General features: G+C 45.2%; 1 protein-coding gene across 1 annotated transcript in view; it reads left to right on the forward strand.

Annotated features, from left to right (window-relative positions):
* Window positions 1-11,406, forward strand: part of PASK (PAS domain containing serine/threonine kinase) — a 36,884-nt gene extending 25,478 nt beyond the window's left edge. The window contains exons 14-17 of the mRNA XM_032225661.1: window positions 1,168-1,367; window positions 2,016-2,149; window positions 10,396-10,542; window positions 10,858-11,406. Of these exons, the coding sequence (XP_032081552.1) occupies window positions 1,168-1,367; window positions 2,016-2,149; window positions 10,396-10,542; window positions 10,858-11,048 (672 nt within the window). The 3' untranslated portion in view covers window positions 11,049-11,406. The remainder of the gene's footprint in view (window positions 1-1,167; window positions 1,368-2,015; window positions 2,150-10,395; window positions 10,543-10,857) is intronic.
* The last annotated feature ends 302 nt before the right edge of the window (window positions 11,407-11,708 follow it).

Genomic DNA, 11,708 nt, shown 5'->3' on the forward strand with positions numbered 1-11,708 from the left:
TGATTTTGATCTTTGGAACCACTAATGCTTCTGACACGCTGATTATGACCAGTGTCATATTGACCAACAAGAAAAAAGATGGAAGAGCTAGATACTTATGTATAAATGTGGAAGGGATGGAAACTATTTTGTTGTTGCTGCAAAGAGAGCATGAGAAGATATTGGTTGTTGCTTTTCTTGTTATCTATTTGCTACAACTTATTTATATACATTGCAGTAGTCTTTCCCTTTGGTAAAGATCTCTGCGGTGTACTTTTCTAAGCCAAAACTAGGGGCAATAATTGGTCTTGCTTAAATGTTTTTGTGCCTATATAGGCAGAAGAAATATGATGAGATCTGAATTTATGGGCTACAGTAAATAATCTGGAGAACACGGAAGCTTTCTGGTGCCGTACTTAACTTGCTGGCCTAGAAACCAGGAGCTATAGGCCTCCCTTAAACTGAAAGCTGGCTGGGTGACTTTAGGCCAGTCACTCTCTCTCAATCTAATCTACGTCACAATGTTTTTGCAGGGAAGATAGGAGGCAGTAATATTAAGCATATTCACTAGCTTGATTTGAGATGGAATAAAACTATTAATAAATGAATGGGTCTTTATCCAGAATTAGAAAACTTTTGATTATTATAAATTCTTCTGGTCTCATACAATCAGAACAGGCTCATTTTCCTCATGGAATTGTTCTAATGACAATATTAACAAAGTGTATGAAATATTTTTTTCTAGTCATACATAAACCAGTGACATTTTTAGTTTTAATCACTACAGAAGCAGGATTAAATGAAATGTGAATTTCATATTCTCTTAATTACAAGTCTTTTAAGAGCCAAGGTGGCGCAGTGGTTAAATGCAGCACTGCAGGCTACTGCTAGATCAGCAGTTCAGCGGTTCAAATCTCACCGGCTCAGGGTTGACTCAGCCTTCCATCCTTCCGAGGTGGGTAAAATGAGGACCCAGATTGTTGGGGGCAATATGCTGACTCTCTGTAAACCGCTTAGAGAGGCCTGAAAGGCCTATGAAGCGGTATATAAGTCTACTGCTATTTAAAAGGCAAAAAGGCAAAAAACTAATAATAAGAGTTTAAGCAGAAAATATAATTATTTTTTGGTTACAGTTACTTTATTATCTGGAATGGGTGCTATTCTGATCTCATCTTATTTGTGCATCAGCTCGTATCTGCAGTGAACTATCTTCGCTCTAGAAATATTCTTCACAGAGACATAAAAGATGAGAACATCATAATTGCTGAAGATTTCACAATCAAGTTAATAGACTTTGGCTCAGCTGCTTATTTGGAACCTGGCAAAATGTTCTATACTTTTTGTGGGACAATTGAGTATTGCTCTCCAGAAGTGCTATCAGGCAATCCGTATGTTTGATTTTGAAATAACATTTATGTTTCAACAGTACATTAATCTGATTTAGGGGAGAAGCTGTACATTAACTCCAAAACTCACATAGAGAAAGACCATGGAATTTTTATCATATTTAGAATTAATAAAATGAGTTATGAATATACCGTCAGGCTATCTAGCAAGCTGAATAAAAATCTAAGGAATTTTTATGATGTCCAGGTTCAGTCAAACTGGGAAATCATAGTGAATATTAATCCACAATTTTAAATGTGTTTAACATTTTTTTTTAAGCTGTTAATTATAATTTCCTACTCTGAAAGTCATGAGAATTTGTGATTTGTGGAAAATTTCTTGGTTATACCCAGCATGCTTATTAAATTTAAATAATATTGAACTGTAACATTTCTGTTTAATTTTGAATCTCCCTCACTTTTGGGAAACATATAACCCCTAATCAGATCTCTTGTCAATAATATAGAAAACTTTAGGGGAAAAGGTGAGAAAGGATAGAACAACATATCGTTGGTGGGAAGGAGGAGTTATATTTGGCTACATTTTTTTCCTGGGTACTATTTTTCTAAGTAATTTGTTTTGTATGTATTTCTATATTGGATGATTTTTTCTGTTAAACTCAATGAGCTTAACTATTTAATTCTCTATAGATACTCAGGACCCGAACTGGAAATGTGGTCACTAGGTATCACCCTTTATACCATAGTCTTTGGAGAAAATCCTTTTTGTGAGCTTGAAGAAACAATAGATGCTGTATTGCGACCTCCTTACAATGTGTCAGTTGGTGAGTAGTTCACTAATGTATTTGCAAATTATAAATCAAGGGGAAAGGAAATACTTTTTCAGCTATGATTTCTATTTAATAAAATGGATAGAATGACTGGCCTTCTACCTGGCATGCCTAAAGAAACATATTTTTTTAAAAAAGCTGTAATGATAATGGAATTTTTAGTTGATAATTTGTTGATTTTGTTAAGAAAGACTTCCTCTTTCCATGTCTGTTTCTCTGAGTTGTTAATTGTTTATACATTGAACTTTTCAGTACATTGGGTCTTTATTATTATTGGTAAGAGGAGGGAATCGTTGCTTAATACATACCTGTCATACATTTCAAGAAGTAGCATTCCCAGAAGTTTCTACAAATTTCATTGGGGACATTAGGGTAGTATTATAGTGAGTTAAGATGAAAATAGCATTGGTCACCCTTTGGGGTGACTTATCCGGATTTAGATGGAGGGAGCGCATTCTCTTTGTTCTGCTTAATCTCTAAATAGTGTACAGTACCATCAATTATGTTTCTAGATTGCCTATGAAAGCTGGATTGAAGCTTCAGTGGTTCTGACACTCCTTGAGTGGGCACTTGCTGTTAGTGAAGGAGGAAAGGTGTGCGTCCTTAGACACTTCATTATGGAGCAGAGGCCCAATGCTATCTCTACAAACATTTATAGCAATAAGTAATATGTAAACTATAATATATAATAACAGAACATTTAATAAGTATAAAATACCAGGCCTTTTCTGTATCTTTGCAGACAATTAAGCAGCTATCCCCATTTATTTAAATTTATTTATACTCACGTTATAAATATTTAGCAGCATTTAGCGATATTGAAGGAGATGTGTTATTTATATCAGATGGTAAAAAGAAAAGCTAAAAGGAGTTTGGCAACAGTTTGATAATAGCAGTACAATAGTAAAATACCATGCATAAATATCCCTGAAGGAGGGACAGTTGGTCCTCAATATTACCCAGACAGTGTGGGCCAAGTTGTTCGTTATAAGGAATATTCTTACACTTCCTTTCCAAGATAGCAGAAGGTAAAACATTAAATTTTGTTGGCATTGTAGCTCATCTTATATTTAGCCATTTTATATTTGAGCTTATCTCATACCCAGTCTGAGATTGGATATCTCCCAACACACAAGTTTGAATTTTCTATATCTGTGTTGGCTTGGCTTTGGCATGGTAATGGCCTAAGGCTTTCAACATAGAAATTTGGAAGTAGTTGCTGATTTAAAAAAAAACCCAAACAGCTGTCATTTCCTGATTGGTCAGCTCCGGTATAGCAGAGCAAGTCCAAAATGTAGGATATGCGCTTTTGTCATTTGGCCTCTAAATCCAATTCAGTGGGCTGGCTTGGATTTGTTAAGTTCTTTGGAACTATGTGCTCTAAATAGAATTGGCCTGACCATTTTGACTTGCCTAAAATGATAGAATAGGAATCCTGTTTTCCAGAGGAAGAGGGAGTGGTCACTTGTGGGTATTCTCAAGGCCTGATTGGTCCAAAGACTGAGAGCAAACTCTTAAATACTAGTGCCTTCCAATCCTAGCCCAGTTTCCTCTCAGTCTTTCTTGGTCCAAGCACTGTTGAGAATATTCTAGGTAGGATTTCTATTATTGCAATCTTGTTTCTCATTTGGTTTAATTGGGCTTTTAAAATTTACTAAATTCTAAATTAGCAGCTGCGGCCCCAAGGGACAGATCTCTGCCTCGGGCGGTTGGCCCTGTGGGGCGCTTAGCCTCCCCCCCCACGGGCCCAGAGCCTCAGCCCTATCCCCGGGATTGCAGGGATGCCAGCTCCTTCTTCAGCTGCTGGAACGGCAGCTTTGTAACTGGAACAGCCGGGAGAAGCGGCAGCGGCACCACGAGGTACACATGAGCCCCTTGTGGAGCCGCCGCTTGATTCGGGCGGCTGCTGCATTCCTTCTTACTTGAGACGACTGCAAGTGATCCTCGGGGGAGGGAGGTGCATGCCTGGGCACCGCATGGCCTCCCCCGGCCTTGTCTATAGCGGCACGGCCTCCTGGAAGTCCGGCAGAGCCGCTGGAGCTTTCCATCGGCTTCTGCCTTCTTCAGAAAGTTCCGGTGGCCATTTTGGTTGGCTGCCACGTGCGCAGAGCACGTGTTCAGGCCTACAACGACTGGGCCAGTGCGGCGGTCGTTGTTTTGGCCTTCTCCTTGTCTGGATCAGCAGGCCAGGGTCCTAGCGGGGCCTACAGCAGCTTGAGTTCTCCATCCCTCGTCTTTGGACATGTGGGTAGGGAAATGGTGGAGGGTTCGGATATTCCCCAGGGCCAGGTGGCTGACCTAGTGAGGGGTGAGGAAGGCCGGGTGCAGGGGGTGGAGTCGGGTGTCCCCCCCCCCCCGAGATCTTTCACTGCCCAGCGCCCATCTCGATCCTCTACAAGGGAGGAGGCCAGGAGGCACAAGGCCATTGAAAAAAAGGTTTGCAAGGGCGGAGAAGCAGGCTAGGTCAGCTGGGCCTACTTCCAGGGACAGATCACGGTCTCCTCTCAGGCTCCTTTCTGCCCACTCTTCACCTAGGGGATTTAGTCCGTCTTCCGCCTCAGTCTCCCCCGACAGGCCTCGCTCCTATTCCAGGCGGAGGGGGTCTCCCTCTCCCTCCCCTTCTGGTTCTCTGGTTTTGCCTGAGAGAGATTCAGCAGACCGTTTGGAAGAGACGTCCAGGGGACCCTGCTCTGTGCGCAGGTTGGCTCCTCAGAGGCCTAGTTCTTATGGCAATATAGAGGATTTGGATCACCTCCCTGAAGGGATTAAATGGCTTATTTCTGCAGCAATCTCACGGGGCGTTGCCCAATGGGACAGGAGCTCCCACACTTCCAAGCATGGAGGTTTGGGCCGGGTCCTGTACAGGGCCTCCTCTCCTTCCATGGTTAGCGAGGCCTCGGTCATGGGGGAGGAGAAGCTCCAGGACATGGGCTTCTTGGAGGATGAGGATGGGGCCCCCTCAGATGAGCCCTCTTCTTCCGGCCTCTTTTTCCCGGTCATGTTCAAGATTCTTCTGAGCAAGGCAAGGAAGACCACCAAAGTGGGGACTGGGGATCCCTCGGTGCCCCCGCCAATGGATCCTGACATGGCCATGTTTTCTGCCACGGCCACGAACAAGGAGGAGATTCCGGCTCCTCCCTTGTTTATGGAGGTCCTAACTAACCAGTAGGCCTGTCCCTCTAATTTCTCCACTCCTGGGAGTAATGATTGTCGCTTCTACAATGTGGAGCAGACTTTTGCCCAGGCTATTCAGTTGCCCGCCATTGACACGCCAGTGGCTGCCCTGGTCTCCTCCTCACCAGTAGTGTCGGATGATGCGGCTGATAAATTGAAGCCGGAGGATAAGCGCGCTGAGCTTTCCTTAAGGAAAAACTTTAATGCCATTCAGTGGGCTTTTGTCCGCGGCCTCGGCTTCCTATTTCAACTGCGCCACGGTCATGTGGCTTAAGCAACTCCAGGAGCGTATTCCTATCCAGGACGAACAACTCCACTAGGATCTGATCAAGATCATGGCAGCCTCCCAATTTTCCACTGATGCGACCCTAGACACGGTTAAGTTTGCATCTAGTGCCTTGGCCACTTCAGTCACATCTCGCCGGCTCTTGTGGCTGCGCCACTGGCAGATGGATAATAAGGCCAGGTGGAATTTGGCGACTGCTCCGTTTAAAGGTCCTAATCTTTTTGGGGAGGCTCTTGACCCCATTCTGGTCGAAAACAAAGACAAAAAGAAGGTTCTGCCTTGTAACGCTAAGAAGCCCGAGGCTAGGTCTCACCCTTACCGTAGGCAGCCTTACAGGGCCCCTGACTATGACCATAACCAGCGTTTCTCTTTCCGCTCTGACAGGCAGTTTCACAGGTCATCCTTTCAGGACAGAAACCGGTTCCAGCACCAGTCCCAGCGGCCCTTTCGTGTCGGAGGCGGCCGTCCCTACCGCAGAGGGAAGTGACTCGAACCCGAGTCGTTCCATCAGCGGCCGTCTTTCGCTCTATGAGGATCAATGGGACGAGATCATGTTGGACGCATGGGTCCGGTCCACGATATGTCACGGTCTCAGGTTAGAGTTCCTCTCCACCACCACCCGAATCTCTTCAGGTCATTTCCTCCGCCCAGGAGTCTGGAGTGCCACTGTCTGATGGATCAGGCTATTGCCCACCTTCTCGACATTCGGGCGGTGGAGGCAGTTCCCCTGGAGGAACGGGGCCTGGGCCACTACTCCAACCTGTTTGTGGTTCCGAAGAGCTCGGGGGGCTGGAGGGCTATTCTAGACCTCAAGCGTCTAAATCGCTTTCTGGTGTACAGACGCTTCAAGATGTCCTCCCTCAAATCTATCCTTCAGGGCATCCGAAAAGGGGATTTCTTGGCTTCGGTAGATCTCACAGAGGCCTACCTTCATATTCCGATTCTGCCCAATCATCGCAGGTTTCTGAGGTTCTTGCACGGGGCCAGCCACTACCAGAACAGGGCTCTTCCCTTCGGGCTGGCTTCGGCTCCTTGAGCGTTCACAAAGTTTCTAGCGGCTCTGGCAGCTCATCTGCGCTCCATCCCTGTGAGACTCCAATGTTATTTAGACGATGTCCTAGTTCAGGCGGGGTCTTTTCCTCAGGCCGTATCAGATCTTCACCTCACCATCAGGAGTCTTCAAAATCTGGGGTTTTACATAAACTTCCCCAAGAGCCATCTCTCTCCTTCCACGTGCATTCTTCATCTGGGGACGGACATAGACTCCGTGTCGGGGATAGTTCGTCTGTCCCAGGAGCATCAGAGGAGTCTGCGCCAGCTGGCGGCAAGTGTTCACGGAAGTCAGTTAGTTTCGGTTCTCATGTTGTCGCAGTTGTTAGGCAAGATGGTCTCTTGTATAGGAATAGTTCCGTGGGTCAGACTCCACCTCCGGGCCCTCCAGTGGGAATTCATCCCGTTCCAGAGGGGGCAGTTGAGCAATTCCCTGCGGACTCTCCGACTGCTGGTGGGGGTTTGGGCCTCTCTGGGGTGGTGGCTCTCCCTGGCCATTCAGTGGGGTTGCTGCTTCTGGGAGCTGGACAGGGTGACTGTCACCATGGACGCAAGTCTGTTCGGCTGGGGGACCCTGGTGGGTTCCCGGTTGGCCCAGGGCAGGTGGACAGCCTCGGATCTCCGCCACAACATAAATTGGTTGGAACTAAAGGTGGCCCGACTAGCTCTGCTTTACTTTCGCACCTCGGTGGAGGGGCGTCACGTGCTCCTCCTGACGGACAATGTGGCCACCAAGGCCCACATAAATCGTCAGGGGGGGATGCACTCTCAAGCTCTCTGGCTGGAGGCTTTGAGGCTGGACGCCTGGGCGGAGAGGCACCTGTTATCCTTGGTGTCAGAACACATCTCTGGGCTTGCCAACCACCAGGTGGATTGGCTGAGTCAGGCGACTCTGGACAATGGCAAGTGGCAGCTCCATCCATCGTTTCGGAGGATCTGTCGCAGGTTCGGCACTCCACTGGTGGATCTTTTCGCCTCACCCACGAACTCTCAGCTCCCCTGATTTTTCACCCACTTTCGGCCCGTTTGCCGAGGGCACGGATGCTCTGAGGAGCAGGTGGACCTCGGGCCTTCTGTACGCCTTTCCTCCCATCCCCTCGTCCCGGGGACCATCAGGAAGGTGGTAGTGGAGAAGGCTCTAGTCATAGTGGTAGCCCCCTATTGGCCCAGGAGGCCCTGTTTCGTGGACCTAGTCCAGTTGTCGGTGGCCCCTCCGTGGAGGATTCCGCAGGAGGATGTGGCCTTGCAGCAGGGGGTCCTGCTTCACCCGGAGCCCCAGTGGCTCCATCTGACTGCCTGGCTCTTGAACAGTGGATACTGAGGGGAGCTAACCTGTCCTCTGGGGTCATTCGTACCATCGAGGTGTCTAGGCGTCCATCAACGACCCGCATCTACAACTCCACCTGGGCGGCCTTTGTTCGGTGGTGTTCCCCTCTTGGCATTTCCCCCGACAGGGCCACTATTCCCAATGTCTTGGACTTCCTGCAGAAGGGTCTTGACGACGGGCTGTCCCAGAATACTTTGTGCCGCCAGGTGGCGGCTTTGTCTTTGGTCTGGGGGGGGGTAGGGTTTTCTTCCCTCTCTCAGGTTCCCCTGATCAAGCGTTCTCTGAAGGGGATGGCTAATCTCAGGCCTCCCCCCATCCATAGGTTCCCTATGTGGGGAATGTGGGATCTTCCCCTAGTTCCCAGGGCCTTGACGGGGTCCCCATTCGAACCTCTCTGGTCTGTTCATCTAAGGTTGTTGTCCCTTAAAGTGGCTTTCCTGGTAGCCGTTACTTCCGCCCGGCGTATTTCAGAACTGGGCGCCCTCTCTTCCAGGGACGACCTTTGTCATTTTCACCAGGACAGGGTGGTGCTTCGCCCTGATCTGGCCTTCATCCCAAGGTTAAACACTCCTTTCCATAGGGCTCAGGAGATCGTCCTGCCCGATTTTTGTCCGGGCCCATCCAACGATAGGGAAAGGCTCTGGCATCGGTTGGATGTGCACCAGGCATTGCAAATTTATCTCCAGCGGACTGCAGGGGTCCGTAGGACGGAAGCCTTGTTTGTTTCGTTCCAGCTGGGTACATTGGGGTCGAGGGTGTCCTTGGCCACCATTGGCCGTTGGCTGCATCAGGCCATTGTGAGGCCTATGTGGCGGTTGGTCGGCCGGCCCCGTCAGGTATAACGGCCCATTCTACTAGAAGGGCCGCGACCACGGCGGCATGGGCCACGAGGGCGCCCTTTAAAGACATTTGTCAGGCCGCCACTTGGGCTTCTCCGACGCTGTTCATCCGACATCGCTTGGATGCCTTCGCTTCGGTGGATGCATCATTTGGTCGGAGGGTCTTACAGAGGGTGGCGGCCGATACTCCCCTTGGGCCTTAGGAGTCTATGGTTTTCCCTCCCTGGGACTAAAGCTTGGGTATGTCCCACACTTGACCACTCCCTCTCTTCCTCTGGAAAAAGAACGTTGGTCTTACCTGAATGTGTCTTTTAAGAGGAAGAGAGGGAGTGGTCACGACCCACCCTGAGGTTTTACTTTTGGGGCCAAGGGGAGGGCCCAGGTGGTTCCCGAGAGGGAGTTTGTTGTCGGTTGTTTTTGTTGTTTCAGTTCTACCGTTCACCTTTGAGGAAACGGCTAGGATTGGAAGGCACCAGTATTTAAGAGTTTGCTCTCTTTGGACCAATCAGGCTTTGAGAATACCCACACATGACCACTCCCTCTCTTCCTCTTAAAAGACACGTTCAAGTAAGACCAACGTTCTTTCTTTGAGTGTTAAGTGTGTGTGCTTGGAAATAGCCCTCTTGGTAGCAATCCTTTTGCTCTGGAATAGATTGCCAATATTAGGATGACTGCTTTCATTGTAACATTTTGAATAGAAGCAAACACTATTTCCTTTGAACGATCCTTTGGCTGGAGTTATTTAATAGAGGGCTAACTGTTCAGAATTAGGTGGCTGCATGATATACTTTATATTCTGTATTTCAAAACACATTTCGGATTTATCTGGCATATGAGATGCATAGAAACTCAGGAGGAGTGGCATAAAGTGAGTGTATGTGCGTGTTATAAGTAAAAACATAATTACTGTACTTTCTTCAGCCTTTCAGGTTCTAATTACACTTTTCAAACTGTCATGTGTCAAAGGCTTGCTGACTTCTTTTCGTTTCAGGAGGAGAATCTGAAGTATATAAAAAGTATAAGATAAGGAGCATTTAAATCTAATTTCCCTGCTAATTCTTCATTCTGAATTTCCATTTCATGTTGACTTTCCTGTGAGAAAAAAAAAGATACATCATGATTTTTGTTATGAACACATGCCATTTGAGGGGTACTCATTTGCAGTATTTTTAGCCTGCATTGTTTTATCCTTATATGGCCTTTGGATCAAATAATGAATTGCAATATCTTAAAACAAAACAGAAATCCATTTCAGATTGTCATAAAGGATTATAATTTAAAATTATAATTCTTTGAAAACTATAGGTGCAGTGTGCCTTATTCAAAGCAGATAATCCTGAAACCTTGATTCTATTGCAGTAATTTTCACTACTGAATAGAAGCCATCTTGAGAAAAGAAAGTAATTATAAATGAAGTCAAGAAAGGTAATAAGGAGTAAAAAAAACTTTGAAGTGTAGAGGATTTCAATTTGTAAAAAATGTTCATCTTAAAATTACATTCAATGAAAGTAGAATAAGGCAAGCTGAAGGCTAATATGGTGTTGTTTCTCTTTTCTTTCTTTAGGTCTGATGAGTCTCCTATCTGGGCTTTTGAAGCCTTTTCCACAGGATCGTATAACTCTAGAAATGGTCATACGGGATCCTTGGGTGTTCCAACCTATAAACGTGATCAACTATGCATGGGAGAAAGTATTTACTTGTAGCAAAACAGGTATGAGAAAGGATTCTGAAAGCAGCGTTCATGATTTACCATGAATTCTCAGATGAATGAGATTTACAAAGAGTTCTATACAGGGGATATTTTGCATTTGACACAGTTGTTTCAAGGTCTTAGCACACAAGGGATGTGTTTGAAATACATTTCTGTGCAGTGCAGATTTATGTGTTTTTTGTACATCAGAAATTTTTGTTCTGTTCATTAACACTTCTGTTACATATACAGAATCACACTAAAGTATGCAGTGGTTGGTGAACTAGTATTTGCTTTTATATGTTTATTAATATTAATAAAACTTTTATTTTTTAGAAAACAACAGTTTTAAAATTCAACCTGCTGGCTGCAATCATGGTGGTATCTGGGCAATCCCAACCCTGGACAGTGAACAGAGTTTTAATGATGAGGTCAATAATCATGAGCCGGCAAATTCCCAGCTACTTGGAATTATATCTTCTGCAGAACGAGAGCCCTCAACTTCTTCCCAATGCCAGAATCACTGAAATCTTAACTTTGGATACAATCTTACTCGTCTTGAGAACTAAAGAAAAAAAAATCCCACAAGGATATCAATGTGATGAACATAATGAAGCAGCAAAATTACAAGTTCACTCTGCCTCCTGTGAACGCGTCTGATATGATTCTTTAATTCCGACATATGGGGATTTAGTCTTCATAGTGCCTGTCTCCATAACTGTAGTGTAATTATAGTCAAGTTAGATAGCATAAAATCTAGGTCTCAACTACATAATTTAAATCTGTGTATTTGATTTTTCATCCACTAACATTATAAAACTATTATCAACAAATGGATCTTCAATATTTTTGGAGAGAGACTAAACAGTAAATTGCCTCAGTGAATAGAGCAGGCAACCACTTTCTGTATTTCATTTTGTAGTTAGTCTATTTTTAGTAGACGTTCATTTTGGTTAGTCTATTTTCTATTAATAATTAATAGAATTAATTTGTTTATGATTGTTAATCATAACAGAAACTATGCTTAGACTGCAGAAGAGGTAGCATTCATCTTAGATTCTTTTATATTTTAAAGTTTCCCCATACATCAGGCTTTTTTTGAAAGAAAGTATCTTTAACATTTTTCTTATTGGGATATTAGGACATAACTTGAAATTTTGTTTAAGTGAATTACTGACAGCTGTCCT

This window comes from Thamnophis elegans, chromosome 10 (assembly GCF_009769535.1).
Source record: "Thamnophis elegans isolate rThaEle1 chromosome 10, rThaEle1.pri, whole genome shotgun sequence".
NCBI classification, from domain to species: Eukaryota; Metazoa; Chordata; class Lepidosauria; order Squamata; family Colubridae; genus Thamnophis; species Thamnophis elegans.